The following is a 20,659-nucleotide window of genomic DNA, read 5'->3' on the forward strand; positions in this document are numbered from 1 at the left end:
ACCCATGCGGTAATAATACACGCATTTAGATATCAAAAGCAAACACGAAGCATGCTGTTTAATTAAATAAGCATTATTGAAATGGCTGCCATCACTTGACAGATTGAATTTCCACTTGTGTGTGCTGGTATAACAGAACGCGTCATTAGCAACCGTAGACCGGTATCCAAGCAACGAACGCAAACATTCACTGATATCCCGGAGGAACAGCTACTTGTTAACATTTGATTCAATTTCAATATATGTAAGTTTAACTTAATAATCCAAACAATAATGTCGTCCCAAGTTCTCGTGTCCCGGCCCTATTTTGACACCCGTGCCGTGGCGCAGAACGGCTCGCAGCCGCCACTCACAGAACCGGAGACCACCGTCAAGGAAAACCTATACGCCGGTACATCCGCCGGTTTGGCCACAGCAGGCTACCGAAGTGCTAAATACACACCCGAGGAGTGGTTCGCCAATAACTCCGCGCTGTTAAACCGAGCCGTCGCGAACCGGAACCAGGCGGAGAGGATCCGTCAGGAGACCAAAGCCCTGAAAGCGCAAACCGACGCCGGGACTTTGCGCACTCAGACCGCGGGAACCAAACACCTGGGCGAACGCCTGCAGGACATCCACCGATGGAGATCCGAGCTGGAGCGCTTTATCGAGCGGCTGGCTGCAGAAACAGAGCTGCTGACGAGCACCAGGCGACGGCTGGAGAAAGCGCTGGACGCCACGGAGATTCCCTTCGCCATTGCCACTGATAACCTCACCTGCCGCGAGAGACGCTTCGGTCCGGATTTGGTGAAGGACCAGGTGGAAGAGGAACTTCTGAGGGAAGTGGAGCTTTTTATGATTTAAACCAAGAACTCAAACAATAACATAACATCTTTAGACAAACATTGAATATTAGCTTGGCAAAGCTTTATTTAAAAGTTTTTTAAAACGTCTAAACCATATGCTTTATACACTTCCTTGTTGCACTTAACGTTTTAAGTTTAATCAACTTTAAATTTAATTAGCTTTAGTTATTTAAACATTATTTTTATAGCAACTCTGCAAGAAAGTTGCATTTTAAATGAATTACCCTTTAAAATTTAAGTGCGACAAGGAATATTTACAATGTACTTTGAATCTATCTTTAAATTGTCCAACAAAGAGACAATGATAAAGTTTTTGTCAAAATTTGTACAGTAGCAATATGCTAAAGTGACGTCATTTGAAGTAGAATTGAAGTTTGAAAGCTATATGGTTTATAAAAACAAAACTAAACAAAGTTTGTACAGTACATTGGATGTGTCAGGAAAGCCTTATAGGATTGTATTTTTATTATTATTGAGAAAAATACATGTGTTTACTTTCTATTTAACATTGCTGAATATTTCTAACAGGAAGTGGAGCTGATCAGAAGCATTCAGGCACTGCTACAGAAAACTGTGGACCAAACCATCAAACAGATAAAGTATTGTACTATGCATAACATGATTTTTTTTTACACAAACAATACTCTGTTGTGTTGACTATCTCATAAACTGTTGAATTAAAACAAGGAAACAACGCACTTCGACAGGATTACAGATAAATAAATGTTAATCTTTGCTTTTAAAGTACAGCACATCATTTATTGCGACTGAGATCTGATTGTAGATATTAAGCTAGCTGTCTGTCTGTGACAGGCTGAACCAGGAGGCTAAGCAGACTCTTGAATTAGACTGGTCCGATAAACACCAGGCTTATGGTTTAGATGACCAATGTGGCCGCTATAACAACAACAGCATGGACACACAACGGCACCCGAGTTCAGCTGTTCTGCAGGATCAGTATGTATTACATTACACAAACGCTGTATCAACACAACTTCCCAGCTAGCAGAAAAAAAGTTCTAAGAATGTTCCCTGAAAGTTCCCAAGGTTCCCAAAAACGTTCTGCCAACGTAAAAAGTGTCCAGTTTTCTTTGGGTTCTGGGAGTGTTTCTGTGTTGTCTGGACGTTAGAGGAATGTTGCATTTTACCATTTTTGAACGTTGTGACAGTGTCATGTTTTAATGTTCACACAATGTTTAAAACAACAACTTATTATATTGACTTGTTTAATTGTTATGTAAATGATAGAGAAACATTGCATTTTATTATTTTATAAAACATTATTTCTGAATGTTCAGTAAATATATTGCTTTAGAAAACACAATTCACTTATTAGGTTTAGATGTTGATGTTTTGTTTCATTTATAGTCACCATTATTGTGATTAGTGTTTGTTTTAGTTGGACTCTTGACACTTGACTTTTTGCTTGCTAGCTTTTTTCCTGGTTGTGTTAACTTTTTGTTAATACACCACATTTGTTATGAAAAGTTAATAGTGTAATTCTGTGTTGCTTGGTACATAATGGTAAAGATCATCACCTAATTAATTTACTAATCAAAAGTTTAATTTCTGTCAAAAATGTAAATGAGATCCAGCACTTTTACAGCAGTTTGTCATTAAAACGTTTAAGAAGCTTTGGACAAAAAATATCTGCTGTATAATTGGGACGCACAAACATCAAGAATCAGAGTATGAATCTCAATCATGGTGACAATTAAATGAAAAACATCATGCTGCAATGCATGCTGGTTATTTACAAATTACAAATCTCATTCAGGATTCCCAACATGCACGGCTGCATGGATAAATAAGGATTTTTTTAAACAATTTTATTTGTCACCATGGTTGAGATTCATACTCTGATTCTTGATGTTTGTGCGTCCCAATTATATTTTAAATTTTTTGTCCAAAGTTTTTAAAACTCCTTAATAACAATCTGATGTGAGAGAGCTGGATCCAATACACACTATCGACAGAAAATAAACTTTTGATCAGTAAATTAATTAGGTGATGATCTTTACCCTTATGTACCAACAACAACAGAATTACACTGTTAACTTTACATGTTTGTAACAAATGTGGTGCATTAACTCAAAGTTGACAACCAGGGAAAAAACTAGCAAACAAAAAGTCAAGTATCAAGAGTCCAACCAAAACAAACACCAATCACAACAATGGCGACCACAAATGAAACAAAACATCAACATCCAAACCCAACAAGTGAATTGTGTTTTCTACAGCAATATATTACTGAACATTTAGAAATAATGTTTTATAAAATAATTAAATGCAATGTTTCTCTATCATTTACATAACAATTAAACAAGTCAATATAATAAACAGTTGTTGTTTTAAACATTGTGTGAACATTAAAACATGACATTGTCATAACATTTAAAAATGGTTAAATGTAACATTCCTCTAACGTTTAGACAACACAGAAACGTTCTTAGAACTTAAAGAAAACTGGACACTTTTTACATGGGCAGAATGTTTTTGGGAACCTTGGGAACTTTCAGGGAACGTTCTTAGAACTTTTTTCTGCTAGCTGGGTTACAGTCTTTGAGCCTCTGATCAAATTAAAAATCTGTAACATTGACCATGATTTCTTGCTTTTAGGGGTGGTTTCCCGGACAAGGATTAGACTCGTCCTAGACTAAAATAAATGTAAGAGCTGTCCAAACTGAAAACAACTTGCACAAACATATCTCAAAAATACATTAGTACCCTTTGTTTTGCCTCAAAATGCACACAAGTAATGTTTTTAGTAAGGCATGTTTGTTAAAACTATAATTAATTATTAAAACTAAGGCCTAGTCCTGGTTTAAGCTAATCCCTGTCCGGGAAACCACCCCATAAAGGTACAGTTTGTAATATATTTGAAGTAAAATATCCAAAAACCACTAGGTCAATGTTATATATTTTGTCCAGCTGATTACTAACAATTGCACTAATGTTTTCAGCTACTTGTAAATTATGACATGGGGCAGTGCAGTCGCCTGTCAATGATGTTTATATCCACGTTACCCTTTGTAACTGTCTTTATTTACGTAGAACCCACATGACAACAGTGTTGTTGATAGGGATGCAGCGATTAACCGGTTTCACTATTAACCGCGCTTTAAAATGTCACGGTTAAGTAACCGTAAAGCCTTCGCTACACCGCGTGTTTTTGTTTCACGCACGCAGACACAAACCAGATCCACGAATCACCAAGAGGCGCGTGCGTCATGATGCACTGTATTACAAAGCTCCGCGTTCAAAAGAATATGTGCGCGTGACGCGTCTCTTGGTTTGTCCGTGCATCATGATGCACGCGCCTCTTGGTGATTCTGCTTTGTATGTGTGTGTGTGTGTGTGGTTGTGTGCGCACGCACCTGCACGCGCACGTGAAAGAGCCACACAGCATTAAAAACCTCCTGCTCGCGGATCAAACCCGGGCGGGGCTCCTGGTGGTCTGACTGCATTTCATTACGTTGAATTATTTTAACGCGTTAATGATTAATTAATGAATAGCACGAGTTAACACGTTAATCTTGCCACCCCTAATATTTATATTTGATTTTTGTGTAATATTAATCTACACCTGTCAAAATGACTCTCAGTACCCAGTCCAGGATGACCCTGTGTTATTATTCGTTTTGAGAGGCTCTTATCATTTTTACTAATACTTCAAACAAACCAAAATAATATAACTTTATTCAGTCCAAATGTAAAATTACATTTATTCAAAAGATCATTAAAATGAATAGCCTACAGGTTTCAAAGGCACCTATACTGTTTAAGTCAAAGCCAGCTAAGTTATTATTATTATTATCTTTTGACCAAGAATTGTAGAAAAAATACACAAACTGAAAATACAGAAGAATTTAGCAATTGTTCAAAAATTTATTCATGTGATTTTATACATTAATGTTGTAAAATAAATGAATCCTTAATAACCGTAATAACCGTACAACCGTGGTTATTTATCAGACTATAACCGTACCATCAAAATCTATAATCGCTGCATCCCTAGTTGTTGACAAATGCAGAAGTATGCGTCTGTCAGGCTATACTCGCTTGTTTATGGTAATTTTGTTGATCTGAACACTTCATTCTGTGCTGTGTTAACACACTGTCATATTGGACTAATACTGTAACATGTATGACAAACAATTTAGTTTCGAACATTACATGAAACCTTACATAATAAAATAAAACAAATCAAACCCAACATTTATAAAACTTGATTACTTTACCTCTTGTGTAAACATGATTTCTCGTTCCCGTCTGATTGATGGCCATCAGCGGTTGAGTTAAAGACCACAAATCCCATAATTCCATGTTGCTTCAGAGCGTCATTAATCTATGTCAGTGTTATTTTTTTGATCGTGCACCCTCTAGTGGCAGATTCTACAAATTGTACCTTTAATAAACATTCTTAGATTATCTTTCGACATTGCTGTTATTAAATCAAAAGATGGACTTTTACCAAATACTAAGGTTTACATGAATGTGTTTCTGAATTTCTTTTATTTAAATGATTAGGGTTTGTGATCAGGGGGTGTGGAGTAAGTTTACACATGATAACCTGCAGCTGGCGGAAAGAGAGGAAGGGGCGAGTCAGGCCCTGCGGCAGCTGTGTGATCAAGTGCTGCAGGACGTCTCCGAGGACCTGCGGGCGCAGTGTGCCGCTGTGGATCTGGCTTTTAACCAGCGCTGCATGGAGCAGAATCAGGCCAAAACACAACTGGAGCTGCAGCTGGCACAGGCAACACAAATCACATTGCATTTACACTTAATCTCTTATATTGTAACACCATATTTGAAGAGTTTATATTGTAATGGAAACAATTAAAGCATAATGGACCTCCCTGTCCTACCTGTACAATCTTCAGACTTCTGTAATTGAAACTTCAGACAAGGCTTTGTTATTATGAATATTCCAGTGTGCGAATGTACACACTTGTAGAGACTGTTGGCCTTTTTTGTTTATACTGAGGTGTGTTTATTGTAGATCTTGGAGCAGATTGGGGAACAGGAGAGGAATATTCAATTCCTGCAGCAAGCTGTGCATGATAAAGAAGCTCCAATGAGAGTGGCTCAATCCAGACTGCATTACAGGACCTTCAGACCCAACATGGAGCTCTGCAGAGATCAGCCACAGCTTAGGTACACACACACACACACCATATCACTTTAGCCCATTAGCCAAAAATATCCTATTATAATATATCTTTTACAGTACTCACATTTTTGATGGCATTAAATAAATTGATAAATTATGGGTGTCTGTGTTTGATGTCACAGCATAGATTAGTCATGCATTAGTTAGGGGTTTAATGCTATCAGATGAATGGGAAAGCATTTAGGTAACTTGACACACGCTCATCCTAAACACACAAATGCATCTGATGTGTGTGTGTGTGTGTGTGCGTGCGCGCAGTCTGTTAGGTGAAGTATCAGAGATCAGCAGTACAGTGTCAGCCCTGCAGCAGCAGCTGTATGAAGCACGCAGATCTTTATCAGACCTGGAGGAGACCAGACTCGTCCTGGAGAAAGACATCGCCTGCAAAACCAACTCTCTCCTTATTGATCGTGAGAAGTGTATGACACACCGCACACGTTACCCTACAGTCACAGTGCTGTCTGGATACTGACTAACATTCAAGTTCTGGATTCGTTTCTCACAGTCACTTATTTTTATTTGTTTGTTTGTTTGTGTTTGCTTTTTCAGTGTATTTGCTGTATTTTTGAGTTTGTGTTTTCATGTGATGTAAACTGATGACAGATGGAAAACAAATAAATTCTCTTTATATCATATACATAAGCAAACTTTCTTTTTGCTAAAATTCATCCCACTTGTTTGCCCCAGCAAGCAATATAGCATCCAAACACTGCCTTAGCATCTAAGCTAAAACAATGCAAAGTCTGAGCTGTCAGTGAAAATGTATTAGCTGTCTAACTATCAGTGGCAGCCAGTGACATCTTTATTCGAGGACGCATGATGCGAAGTTGGTCACAACATGTATGTGACCCGTCACGTGTGGTTCATAATTTCAAAATATGTGTTCAGCGCGTTGAGTGAACCTATGTGCATCACGTGTTTTGTCAAAATAAGTGCCTGCTGCAGATGCGTCTAAAGGGTTTATTATAAAAGAGACGCTCGCGTTTGCCAGATACTTGCCTAATCTCATGCGTAATCAAAGTTTACTGTTAAGGGAGTGTCTTGCGTGTATTTTGTGAACGTGAGCGTCTCTTTTATCATAAACGGTTTTGAAGAGTGTGCAGCAGGCACTTATTTTGACAAAACACGTGATGCACGTTTTACATGACGCAATAAACACATGAAACGCGAGCAACACACGTTACATGTTTGTAAAACACATATTATGAATTTGCACCCCTCAGAAGAGCAGTCACGAGCCGCCACTGCTATCCATAGCCCCAAAATAAATAAAACAAATTAATGAAACTAAACATCTTGTGATCACTGCTGACTTTGCTGACATGATGAAATATTATACATCTTAGAAGTTATTTAGGCAAAAAACGACATGAATCCAAATGTAAAGCCCTCATGAAATTAAAGTTTTTTCCTTTTAGTATAAATATGTTATCCTTAAGAATAAATATAAACTGATATGGTCCAAAACACTGACAAAATTCTCATACAGATGATATAAGCATTCAAAATAGTTTGCCACATGCGCTAAAAAAGTTTATGACATCACCCTATATTTTAACTTCTCACCAAATTACCTGTCCAATCAAATGCTGTTTATATGCTGAAGCATCCCATCCTCTACATTTTGTTGCAGTATGTCTTTGCTAGACTGTTCCATAAATAAAATACTATTGGTTATTTAAAAAAAAAGGGGAAGGGTCCTTTTGATAATTCCGTTGTTTCAGTTAAACCGATGTCACCACATCAGATAATGCTGCACATTTCAAGGCACTTCAGTGGGCCTTTAATGATATTTTGGCTAGAAGTTGGTTACATATAGCCGGACTATATCAAGTCTATGGTAAAATGATGGCTGTTGCTTGCTCAGATAAGGAATTGCAAATGTTTAACAATCAAAAATATACTCAAAAATGAGTGTGTGCTTGAATGTGGAAAGTGTGTCATTACTAAATATTTAATCTCTTTAAATCTATGAGAAGACTCAAAAAATAGACCTGTATTATGCACAAGCCCTTTGCTTTAGGCTTGGTGTTAAGATTATAAAACTACAAACAAGAAACATAATACAGATAACATAAAATGTCAAACATGAGAAAATGCAGAGAAGAAAGATTTTTTACTTCCTCATTATTTAAGGTGAGTTATTGAATAATAGTGCCAAAAATACTGATCTCTTACAAAATAAAAAAAATGTGGTAAAAGTGTAGTACATTTTTTGGGTGTATTGATTACTATTAGTTTTACTATAGTAACCATGTTTTTTATTTGTTTTAACTTTTTTACTGTAGTAAAACCATGGTTAATTTTCGCACTGAACAATGTTAAAAAAACAAGGAAGTAGTCCTCCCATAAATATAGCTGTTTAATAATGTAATATGTTGATAAATAATTAAATAGACTAAGACATTGGTTCTCAAACTTTTTCGTCATGCGGCTCCCCTTGTGTACGGTGCATCTCTTCATGGCCCCCCAAAGAAAATGTATGACATAAAAATTATACGTTTTGGAATATTTTATTAAACAAAATATATTTGGTTAGTAGCCTTATTTTTCTGGGGTTTTATTGCACAGAATTTATGATAAATTAATAAATGTTTTATAAAATGTCATAAAACTGGGGCCCCCCTGGCACCATCTCAGGGCCCCCAGTTTGAGAACCACCAAGACACACAGCCAATAAAAGCCGGGGTCAGATTTTTGTCACTGAGCTATATATTTGACTACAGATAAACAGAATAGAGTTACAAAATCAGAAATGAAATCACAGTTGACAACCGCACCCAGGGCAAAGAGCAATATTCAAACGACCAAGACGGACGTCACGTGATGTCGTAAGGTGGAGTTGATCTAATACAACGGCACAAACAGCAGTGCTGTGACTAAAATGTAAACATTTTTTTGCTAGCAGTGGGTGAATGAAAGACAATGGCATCGACTCAGCTTCAGGAAACGGGTGAGTTTGAAAAAAAAACAATCTGAGGAGATTTAATTGTCGTTTAAGACCAGATGGACTCCTTTACAACTGTCAGAAAACAAGCACAAAGAAAGTAATAAAGAAAGAATCTCGGGTAAATACATCTCGTCAAAATTTAATGTAGTTTTTCTGTCTTTGTTTCAGTTAAAGATGCTCCAGACCACATCGACAGCAGCTCTTCTCCTCACACAGGAGTCAATCTTGAGATGAAAGCTGACAGAAGTGCAACTGTACTTGCTCCTGTACTTTCTGGAAACATGATATCAGGCGTAATAAATATTAGCTATAACTCAAACCCTTCAAACAAAGGTACTTGTGAAAAAGTGATTATCTTAAGATGAGTCATGTATTCTTGAAAGAGAGAGAATTTTAAAGTTTTATCCGCTAAAAGTTTTTTTTTTTATAATTTAGGATTAATAGAACAACTGTATGATAATATTGAAGCTAACAGGATTTAAAGCTACAAATTGTAAAACTAATGGACTATATATCCCATATCTTCATTATTGTATCTTACATATTCTTTATAATTCTGTGCTCTTTCATATTGTATTTTTTTACAGAGCGACAAGAGTCCCCAGAGACGGATGGAAAACACTCAGTAAAACAAGGTACACCAGACTTCATTACATCGCTCACCAAATAATTTTAACATGCAGTATTATACTACTATTACAGCCTATACAGCACTTTAGCATAATACTGATGATAGTTATTATGCTAGTGTGAGAATTATTTGTGATTTTTGTTTTATTACCTCATCTGTGTATTCTTTTTTTTATCATAGTGGACTTAATGCATTTTTTGAAATGTCACAAAACCAACATGAAAGACAAGGCACAGCATATTTTTGATGTCAAAAAGGAGGAAGAAATATATCTGAAGGATGTTTACACAGAGCTCTTTATCACAGAAGGTGATATTAAAGGAGTCAATGAAGAACACGAGATTCTGCAGATTGATGAAGCTTTCAAGGGTAAAAAACAACAGGACAGACCAATCCACTGCAATGATATATTCAGTTCACTGAGACAAAGAACGACAAATAAAAAGGTTGTACTGACCAAAGGCATCGCTGGCATTGGAAAAACTGTCTCTGTACACAAGTTCATCCTGGACTGGGCTGAAGGAAAAGCAAATCAAGATATAGATGCCATGTTCCTGTTTCCATTCCGGGCAATTAATTTGATTAAAGATGAAAAGATCAATGTCCAGCAGCTTCTAAGTAAATTTTATCCTGATCTGAAAGATATAAGTAAAACAGATCTATACAAGAAGTGTAACCTTACATTTATTTTTGATGGACTTGATGAGAGTCAATTACCTTTAAATTTTAAAAGCACAATACTGGACGATGTTAAGGAAAGATCATCTGTAGATGAATTGTTCACAAATCTGGTGAAAGGTCATCTGCTTCCCTCAGCTCTTGTCTGGGTGACCTCACGACCAGCAGCAGCCAACCAAATCCCTTCAGAGTTTGTAGGTTTGTTCACAGAGGTGCGAGGATTCACTGATCAACAGAAGGAAGAGTACTTCAGAAAGAGAATATCAGATGAGTCTCAGGCCTCCAGAATTATCTCACACATCAAAACATCTCGTAGTCTTTACATCATGTGCCACATTCCTGTCTTCTGTTGGATTACAGCTATTGTTCTTCTGGAAACTCTCAATGAGGACAAAACAGAGGAGATTCCCACAACACTCACTGAAATGTACATTCACTTCCTTATAATACAAATGACCATGAAGAACAGGAAACATGATGAAGACATTGAAAGAAACTATGCAAAGTTGTTGGATTCAAATAAAACAAAGATTTTAAAATTGGCCAAGCTAGCTTTTGAACAGCTAAAGAAGGGAAACACTATGTTTTATGAGAAAGAGCTGAAAAAGTGTGATATTGATGTAAATGAAGACACACCTGAGTCCACAGGAATGCTCACTGAGATCTTTAAGAAAGAAGCTGGACTTCATGAGATGAAGGTCTTCTGTTTTGTACATCTGAGTGTTCAAGAGTTCCTCGCTGCATTACATGTGTTCATGAGCTACCTGAACAAGAACCTGGAGGAGCTTCAGTTTTTCTTCAGTAAATTATTCTTTTTTAGAAAGATCCTCAAAAAAGTTACTTTGCATGCCTTACTGAAGAAAGCTGTTGATAAAGCAATAAATAGTGAAAGAGGTCATTTTGACCTTTTCTTGAGGTTTCTGTTAGGTATTTCACTGGAATCCAATCAGAAACTACTGAATGGTTTGTTTAATGTCATTGTGAACAGCACAGAGAGCATTACAATAGTTAAAGAGCACATTAAACAATTACAAAACCACAACATCCCAGCTGAAGCTTCGGTTAATCTATATTACTGCCTACTTGAGTTAAAAGACAAATCATTACATGAGGAAATCCAGCGATACCTGAGTTTAGGTGATCATTCAGGAAGAGAACTCTCAGCTTCAATGTGTTCAGTGTTGACCTACATACTGCTGATGTCAGATGAGGTGATGGATGAGTTCGACATGAAGATGTACAACACATCACCTGCAAACTACATGAGACTGATCCCAGCTGTGAGATGCTGCAGAAAAGCTGAGTGAGTAGTTTAGTAAACAGCTATTTTTAGTAACTGATGTTTAATATATACCAACCAGTGGTGTACTGCAAAATGCATTGGCCCCCCTCAAGAGTGAAGGTGAGCCCCCTTACCTCAATATCAAATCAGTGGAATTCATGCACATTTTCCTTAAAGATAGCATACCACTGCTGTACCACTTAACCCCTCAGTCGCTTTCTCCCCGAACCTGCGACCTATGGGTTATAAACCCAACTCTTTATACATTAGGTCATGACTCATGACTGATTATTACCTGAAATGCAACCTAGACAAAGAAAATTAATTTTATTTACACTGACACAAACACTTTGCTTCTGTTTTCTGTTCAGATTGACAGACTGTACTCTCTCTGTGGAGTGCTGTGAAAGTTTATCATCAGCTCTACAATCATCAAACTCTCCTCTGATAGAGCTGAACCTGAGTTACAATAACCTGCAGGATTCAGGAGTGAAGCTGATCTCTGATGGGCTGAAGAGTCCACACTGTAAACTGGAGATACTGAGGTATTTAACTGATCTATGCATGAAAAATTAAATATACATCTTCAGCTTCACCAAATGGCGACCCAACTAGAAATTAAAAGTTCTAAGAACGTTCTCTGAAAGTTCCCAATGTTCCCAAAAACATTCTGCCAACGTTAAAAGTGACTAGTTTTTTTTAAGTTCTAAGAACATTTCTGTGTTGTCTGAACATTAGAGGAATGTTACATTTTACCATTTTTAAACGTTATGTCAATGTCATGTTTTAATGTTCACACAATGTTTAAAACAACTGTTTATTATATTGACTTGTTTGACTGTTATGTAAATGATATAAAATAATAAAATGCAATGTTTCTCTAAAACATTATTTCTGAATGTTCAGTAAATGTGTTGCTGTGGAGAACTCAGTTCACTTGGGTTTGGATGTTGGTGTTTTGTTTCATTTGGGGTCACCCTTGTTGTGATTGGTGTTTGTTTTGGTTGGACTCTTGACACTTGACTTTTGGCTTGCTATTTTTTTCCTGGTTGTGTAAACTTTGTGTTAATGCACCACACTTGGTATGAAAAGTCAATAGTGCAGCTCTGTGGTGCTTGGTGCATAATGGTGGAGATCATCACCTAGTTGATTTGCTAATCAAGGGTTTGTTTTCTGTCAGGAATTTGGATGAGATCCAGTGCTTTCACAGCCGTTTGTCGTTGGGGAGTTTTGGAAACTTTGGACAAAAATATCCGCTGTACAACTGGGATGCACAAACATCAAGAATCAGACCATGAATCTCAACCATGGTGACAACCAAATGAAAAACTTCATCTGCAATGCATGCTGGGTATTAACAAATTACAAATCTCATTCAGGACTCCCAGCATGCACTGCAGCATGGATAAATAAGGATTTTTTAACAATTTTATTTGTCACCATGGTTGAGATTCATAGTCTGATTCTTGATGTTTGTGCATCCCAATTATACAGCGGATATTTTTTGTCCAAAGCTTCCGAAACTCCTCAACGACAAACCGCTGTGAAAGAGCTGGATCCAACACACACTATTGGCAGAAAATAAACTTTTGATTAGTAAATTAATTAGATGATGATCTTCACCATTATGTACCAACAATCACAGAATTACACTGTTAACTTTTCATAACAAATGTGGTGCATCAACACAAAGTTAACACAACCAGGAAAAAACTAGCAGTCAACAAGCCAAGTGTCAAGAGTCCAACTAAAACAAACACTAATCACAATAAATGTGACTTAAAATGAAACAAAACATCAACATCTAAACCTAGGAAGTGAATTGAGTTTTCTACAGCAATATATTTACTGAACATTCAGAAATAATGTTTTATAAAATAATAAAATGCAATGTTTCTCTATCATTTACAGAACAATTAAACAAGTCAATATAATAAACAGCTGTTGTTTTAAACATTGTGTGAACATTAAAACATGACATTGTCATAACGTTTAAAAATGGTAAAAATGTAACATTACTCTAACGTTCAGACAACAGAAACGTTCCTAGAACTTAAAAAAAAACTGGCCGCTTTTAACGTTGGCAAAATGTTTTTGGGAACCTTGGGAACTTTCAGGGAACGTTCTTAGAACTTTTTATTTCTAGCTGGGATGGGGCCAGTCAGAGATAGAGTAGGGCTGGAGTTAGACTAATAAAATAATTTCCAGATGTCCAGCCTGATTCTCATTTGTGTGTTTTTAGATTTTGTGACTGCAGGGTGACAGAAGTAGGCTTTTCTTATCTGGCTTCAGCTCTGAGGTTAAACCCCTATCACATAAGAGATCTGGATCTGAGCTTCAGTCACCCAGATGTCTCAGGAGTAAAGCTGCTTTCTGCACTACTGGAAGATCCATGCTGTAGACTGGAAAAACTCAAGTATGTTGTGTAGTAAGAGTCCTGTGTGTATAATACAGACAAAATATTTCTTGGTATTGAAACTGAAATTCACAAAACGACATATATTCATAACTACACATTGCAACAAAAGACATTTTTTTTGTCTTGTTTCAGTACAAAAATCTAAAAGTTATTAAATTAAGATACATTTTCTTGATGCGCAAAATGACCTTAGTAATGCATAGTAATACATACATAGTTTATGCATGTGTCAGAGACAAATAGATTTTGTAGAATGTGACATTTTTTATGTTAAAGTGCCAGTCAGGTCCAATTTCTAAGCTTCCTAATATTGTTAAAGAGTCCCCAACAACATTCAAAGATTCAGTCTGCCTTAACCCCATCTTTCGGTAGCCTACTCTGCTCTGATTGGTCAACTGACACAGTCTCCGCACAATTCAACAATAGTGCAACATGCATTGACCTAGTGCTAACATGACTTAACTGACAAGAAATTAAGAGTGTGAAATCTGACATCAATACACATCATTCATCATTTATCCAAGTAAAATAAATGGCGATAGACTTTTTTACACTAATTTAAGCAAGTATAAGTTAACCGTGCCACAGCTAAACAGGAAACAAGAAGTGCAAATGATAAGACATTACAATAAACTAGACATTCAAAAGACTTGGGGGGGGGGATAAACACATAACATCATAATTATACTTACAGGTTGTGGTAAGTAGATGCATGTTGTTCGAAATAAAGTATCTTTCATGGCCAAGCATTTAGCAAATCCCGCACTGAAAAATACATTTTAACCACTGATCTTTTTAACTTCATCTTTTTATAGTGAAAACAACACAAACTTGCTTTAACAGCTAAAAACACTGTGTCATATCGATATGATGTTAACACACGAACCAGTGGAAATGTCTGTGGGCAGGTCAGGGTTTTCGTTTCTTGTGGGCAAGACTGTAGGCGGAGATTATGCAAAGTGTTGCCTTCATGTGTAGACAGACAACAGGTGGAAGATTAAAAAATATTATGACTCGAAAACGCGATTAGGAGTCGATTCCTTACTTTAAAACCCAATAATTTTATTGATCGTGCCTTTTTTGGTTTAACTACTTTGCACATCGTTTACATTTATGAACAGCTACATGACACACCAATACAGGTCATTTTTGAAATTGGATGTCTCTGGCACTTTAAGGGCAAATTGGACAAGTGCAGCACCAAAAAAGGTTAAATACACCTGTTGATGTCAGCGCCCCTTACACACTACAAAGTTTCAAAAGAGACAAAGTCATTTGTCAACAAGACTTCTTCATGACACATTTTTTGGCTATTGCTTTAAAAAACATTTTTTTATTTTTGTACCCTTGCTGAAATAAAAAAATTGACTTGGTTGCTCCATAATATACCTCTCTATGCCATTCCACTGACTCTAATGCCCCATCCAGAACACCAGCGACTTTTTCGCAGTCTTTCACCTGTCCCTTTCAGAGAGATCATTAGGAGGTGTTCCTAATTCTGTCTACCATAAACAAATGAGTATCGCCCACTCCAGTAACTGACGAGAGACTAAACGCGACTGCTTCACTCTTATTGGTAGTCGTTACCGAAAGTCGCTCATCATTTGCATAAACTTTTCTCAACATTGTTGCATCACTGGACACACCCCATCCGATTGCTATTAGTCACTGTCGCTCGCTGATAGTCGCCAAGCTTCTATTGAAATGAATGACATCATGTTGCCCTGCTGATTAGATCTTAGTTTTCTTTGCAACAATAGATGTATTTTAAAACACTGCTTCAACTGCCAAAAAATCTTAACATTAAAACACAAGTGTCAATGGCCCAACTAAAGCAAACACTGGTCACCATAATGGTGGTTTGTTCAAATGTCTACATTTTTCCAATATTAATGGAGTTTGCGAATGTGATATTGATTCAATCTGATTAACATTGACGATCAACGATTTTAACATTGTATCAATGGTTGCTTGCAATCTGGGACTGTTAGTCGCTGGTGGTCTGAATGAGGTAATAGGGTAAAACTAGCCACTTGGGAATACACAGCCAATAGCGCGCTGACCTGTGATTTCATCATTGAAATTATCTGCAGCGTGTACATAGCCTAATTTATAAGCTTACAAATCACATATCATTCACGTTCAGTGCGTTGTGCTTTAATTTACATTACACAATGCTCTGGCATCTCAACAAATGTTATCCACAAATAAAAAGTGAATGCTGTCCATCACTGACACAGACGCTCTTCTTCTGTTCTCTGTTTAGATTGACAGGCTGTGATCTCACTACTGAGTGCTGTGCAATTTTATCATCAGCTCTACAATCATCAAACTCTTATCTGAAATTGCTGGACCTGAGTTTAAATCACTTACAGGATTTAGGAGTAAAACTGATCTCTGATGGACTGAAGAGCCCACAATGTATACTGGAGAAATTGAGGTATTGAATTGATGCATCCCAAAAATACAATGTACATCTCTATCAGCACCAAAATTGAGGTCATTATGTTTAAATAAAACAGCACAACTCAGTTTGATAAGTGCTGACTTGACAATACGAGAACAATATTATTCTCATCGTCTCAAATTTGCTCTTTATTTATGTTTGTACAGATTATATGGCTGTAAATTGACCGAGCACGGCTTTTCTTATCTGGCATCAGCTCTGAAGTCAAACCCCTCACACCTAAGAGAGTTGGATTTGAGCCATAATCTCTCAGGAGTGTCAGGATTGAAGCTGCTTTTTGATCTTGTAAAAGATCCAAACTACAGGCTAGAGAATCTTGAGTAGGATGGGTAGGAAAATGTACATTTAGACATGCGTCTTCAGCTTCTGTTGTTTTGTCTCGTTATAAATATTGTCTTCTGTCTTGTGTGCAGAGACCTGTGATCTCACACTGGATTCAAGCACAGCACATAATGAGGAGCTATAAGAGATTGAATGTGTGTGTTCAGGTTTTGTGTAGAGAGACGCTGTCTCAACACTCTTACTGGGAAACTGAATGAAGTGGATTGATGAATCTGCAAAAAGATGGAGTATTGACTTAAGTGGATCAAGTCTGTTTGGTTTCTGGCACAATGGGCTTTGTGCCCAGCTGCACTGCTTCCTGGGCTTCGGCCGGCTCCTTGTTTCCTGTCTGCCATTGTTGGACGGGCTGATTAATCCAGCTGTGCCTGATCTCAGTAGTCACAACAACAATAATCGGACACACCTGGATTAATCAGTTTGTCCGGTGAGGGCGGACGGGGGGCGGGGGGCTGGCTGAAGTTCAGGAGGTGGTGCAGCTGGGCATAAAGCCTATTATATGCTTTTCCCCACATATTTCTTTTCAAAGAGGGAATACAATAAGATAATAAAGACTCATTAAAATTACTTCACATTTACACCTATTTATTAAGGTTACATGAATGGAGCCCATTTTGTTTCCTACAATTTGTTGTACAGTATATAACATAAAAATGTTGTCAACAGTAACAACCTTGGAAATCATGACTGTGTCATATAAGTGTACTGTATTTTGCTACAAACACTGGAAAAATAATACATTCATGTTTTTTCAGACCTCACAAATGGCTGCAGTAAAATGTCTGAACACAGTTTTTTTTATTAGATTATTAGTTTTAAAATAATCTCTCGTTGTGAGAAAGCAAAAGTATGTTTGAGGTCTTTCTGACAGGAAATATCTTTTTATCAGGTGAGACACGCTACTTAACAAATTAACGGTTTTAATGAAAAGGTACAGTATGAAAGTAAGGTCAATGTATGTTCTTTCAGCATCATTTTGTTTTATTGTTGTTCTTTTTAAGTGTTATCATTGGTGGTGGTTGAGAGCAGCATTACCATGGCAACATGGAATAACTTATGAAAATTAACATTATATTTACTACAGTTAAACAAAAAGATAAAACAAACTACTAGTTAAACAATGGTTAATTTTTATAATTTCTGTGCCATCAGCCTCATAGACATACACTCAACAATCTGTTGATAGTAAAACTACAACTTACAAGAAATATACAGTATAATATCCTATTCTGAAGACATGAAATAAATAGCTGGCTATATTTATTAAAATGTGCTTTGACGGTGGAAATCTATCTTGCCTGATAAGACAATGATAGTGAAAAAAACGTATTTGTGCTTCCCAAGTAAATTGTTTCATTTGTTTTACTAACTTTGTTTATTGCCTAACTGGACACTCCCATAGTGGATATATAAAAGTTGCTGTGTTGTAAAGGGCCAGTTCAGTTCCTCTATTTAACAGGACAAAGATCTGCTAACAGTGTCATTACCTAAGGTAAGCAATTAAATATACCAACTTGTTTAAGTCTTTAGTTAACACTGATTGCAGATTTTAGAGAATATTGAGACCTAAGAGTAAGACCAAATAAAATATGAATTAAATATTTTTCACATAATTACCTGCTTTAAAAATTTAATATATACCAGCTGTTTAAAAAGCAGAAAAGAATGTAACAAATTCTTGTTCCTGACCTTTAAATGTCTAAATGTGGAAAAAAAACGAAAAACAAAGTCACACAACCGCAAAGAGTGATAGCCTATTTAACCGTGAAAGTGGATATGATGTCTTAAGGTGAAGCTGATTTAATACAACAGCACAAAAAGAGTGTGAACAAATTGAAAATATGTCTCACTGAAAATATGACAGACATCTTACTGGTGGTTATATTAACAAACAACCATTTAAAATCGGAATTTTTTGTCCAGTGGTGAGTGAGTGAAGGACGATGGCATCAAGTCAGCTTCACGAATCACAGGGTAAGTTTCAAGAAATCTAAAGACCAAATGGACCCATTTCAGGTTAAAGTGTTAATGTGTAAACAAGCACGTGTATCACAAATCTTGATGAGTAGATAAATCTCTGTCAATGTTTCAGTGCAAGATGCTGCAATTCAGATCGACAGAAGATTGACAGGAATCAATGTTGAGATGAAAGCTGACAGAGGTGCAACTGTAAATGCTCCTTTACTTACGGGAAACATCATATCAGGCCCAGTAAACATTTATGGCTCAAACTATGCAGGTAATGTGAAGATGTGCTTTTGTGGTTGTTAAATGAACAGTAAAGATAAGTCATTGGATAGTTAAGTGACTCATGGTTTGTATTTCTGGAAAAGAGAGACTTTTATTTTTTTACAGTGGGGGAAATAAGTATTTGACACATCAGCATTTCTAAGTGGGCTATTGACACAAAACTTCCATCAAATGTAGCCATCAAGCCTAATATTGAATTTATACAAAGAAATCAGAACATTTAAGTATACAAGTTGAGTCATAATAAATAAAGTGAAATGACACAGGGAATAAGTATTGAACACACTTAATTTAATACTTTGTAGAAAAGCCTTTGTTGGTGATTACAGCTTCTAGAAGCCTCTTGTATGAAGCGACCAGTTATCTGCATTGCTCAGGGGTGATTCTGTCCCATTCTTCCACACAAATGGTCTTTAAATCTTGAAGGTTCCTTGGGCTTCTTTTATGAACTTTGATCTTCAGTTCTCTCACTGGGCCATTCAAGCAACTTGATTTTCTTTCTTTGAAACCACTTCATTGTTTCCTTGACCTTGTGTTTGGGATCATTGTCTTGCTGAAATGTCCACCCTCTTTTCATTTTCAGCTTTTTGGTAGATGGCAGCAGATTTTTTTCCAGAATGTCCCGGTACGGTTCTCCATTCAATAATATGAAGTCTGCCAGTACCCCTTGCTGAAAAGCAGCCCAAAACCATGATGCTTTCACCCCCAAACTTAACTGTTGGTATGGTGTTCTTGGGGTGGTGGGCAGTGCCATTTCTTCTCCAAACATGGTGTGTAGAATGACTGCCAAAAAGTTCAATTTTGCTTTCATCTGACCTTTCTATAGTCTCCCAATAATCCATCTCCAAATGCCCTTTCGCAAACTTTAACTGAGCCTCAACATGCTTTTTGTTCAGCAATGGAGTCTTGCGTGGTGAGCGTGCATGGATGCCATGGCGGTTAAGGCTGGTTTATGGTGAAGTGATGTTCTTTCCATTTCTGGATAACGGCCCCCACAGTGCTCACAGGAACATTCAGCATTCTGGAAATGCGCCTATAACCCTTCCCATCAAAATGCTTTTCAACGATAAGATTATGAAGATCTTGAGAGAGTTCTTTGCTTTTACCCATCATGAAGTATTTCCTGTGTGCCTTACTGGGGAATGAGAAGCCTTTATAGGCCATCAATTATGACTAAAGTAGCTGATATTAATTAGTACTGATGGGGGCAGGGTTTCTCTCTTAATACTGACAGATTTCATGTGATCTTCTGGCTTTCTATGCCATTTTGCACCTTGTTCTCTTCATGTGTTCAAAACTTCTTCCCTGTGTCATTTCACTTTATTTATTATGACTCAACTTGTATACTTAAATGTTCTGATGTCTTTGTATGAATTCAATATTTGGCTTGATGGCTACATTTGGTGGAAATTTTGTATCAATAGCCCACTTAGAAATCCCCTTACTGAAAAAATGCTGATGTGTCAAATACTTTTTTCCTGCTGTATGTCTGCTAAAAGGGAATTTTATTAATTTAGGAATAAATATTATAACATTTAAGCTAATGGGCATAAATTTAAAGTCACTTAACTTCACTTAATAGGGTGTATGGGTATTTTAGTGCAATATAACCGCTTCTCAATTATTAT

At 36.8% G+C, this 20,659-nt stretch overlaps 3 protein-coding genes across 3 annotated transcripts in view; all 3 read left to right on the forward strand.

The window, feature by feature from the left end:
• Window positions 1-68: 68 nt before the first annotated feature.
• tekt4 (tektin 4) lies at window positions 69-6,650 on the forward strand. Its single transcript, XM_073860195.1, has 6 exons — window positions 69-818; window positions 1,373-1,444; window positions 1,659-1,802; window positions 5,376-5,598; window positions 5,845-5,999; window positions 6,274-6,650. Exons 1-6 carry the CDS (start codon window positions 274-276, stop codon window positions 6,485-6,487), a joined length of 1,353 nt encoding a protein of 450 aa, XP_073716296.1. The 5' UTR covers window positions 69-273; the 3' UTR covers window positions 6,488-6,650.
• A 1,967-nt stretch (window positions 6,651-8,617) lies between these two features.
• On the forward strand, window positions 8,618-17,815 carry LOC129443955 (NACHT, LRR and PYD domains-containing protein 3-like). Its single transcript, XM_055204250.2, has 9 exons — window positions 8,618-8,968; window positions 9,134-9,298; window positions 9,553-9,600; window positions 9,777-11,577; window positions 11,928-12,101; window positions 13,799-13,972; window positions 16,242-16,415; window positions 16,589-16,762; window positions 16,856-17,815. The coding sequence occupies exons 1-9, from the start codon at window positions 8,941-8,943 to the stop codon at window positions 16,863-16,865; spliced, it is 2,748 nt and encodes a 915-aa protein (XP_055060225.2). The 5' UTR covers window positions 8,618-8,940; the 3' UTR covers window positions 16,866-17,815.
• A 270-nt stretch (window positions 17,816-18,085) lies between these two features.
• The window catches only part of LOC129443956 (NLR family CARD domain-containing protein 3-like), a 36,416-nt gene continuing 33,842 nt past the window's right edge, over window positions 18,086-20,659 (forward strand). The window contains exons 1-3 of the mRNA XM_073860191.1: window positions 18,086-18,273; window positions 18,705-18,755; window positions 18,874-19,025. Coding sequence (XP_073716292.1) covers window positions 18,725-18,755; window positions 18,874-19,025 — 183 coding nt within the window. The 5' untranslated portion in view covers window positions 18,086-18,273; window positions 18,705-18,724. The remainder of the gene's footprint in view (window positions 18,274-18,704; window positions 18,756-18,873; window positions 19,026-20,659) is intronic.

This window comes from Misgurnus anguillicaudatus, chromosome 3 (genome assembly GCF_027580225.2).
Source record: "Misgurnus anguillicaudatus chromosome 3, ASM2758022v2, whole genome shotgun sequence".
NCBI classification, from domain to species: domain Eukaryota; kingdom Metazoa; phylum Chordata; class Actinopteri; order Cypriniformes; family Cobitidae; genus Misgurnus; species Misgurnus anguillicaudatus.

Excerpts from the sequence above, each read along its gene's own strand:
- LOC129443955 (XM_055204250.2), top strand. The coding sequence starts at position 8,941 with ATGGCATCGACTCAGCTTCAGGAAACGG. Across the intron at positions 8,969-9,133 it reads GACTCAGCTTCAGGAAACGG|TTAAAGATGCTCCAGACCAC; the intron begins GTGAGTTTGAAA and ends TCTTTGTTTCAG. Across the intron at positions 16,416-16,588 it reads TGTATACTGGAGAAATTGAG|ATTATATGGCTGTAAATTGA; the intron begins GTATTGAATTGA and ends ATGTTTGTACAG.
- tekt4 (XM_073860195.1), top strand. The coding sequence starts at position 274 with ATGTCGTCCCAAGTTCTCGTGTCCCGGCCCTATTTTGACACCCGTGCC. Across the intron at positions 819-1,372 it reads GTGGAAGAGGAACTTCTGAG|GGAAGTGGAGCTGATCAGAA; the intron begins GGAAGTGGAGCT and ends ATATTTCTAACA. Across the intron at positions 5,599-5,844 it reads TGGAGCTGCAGCTGGCACAG|ATCTTGGAGCAGATTGGGGA; the intron begins GCAACACAAATC and ends TGTTTATTGTAG.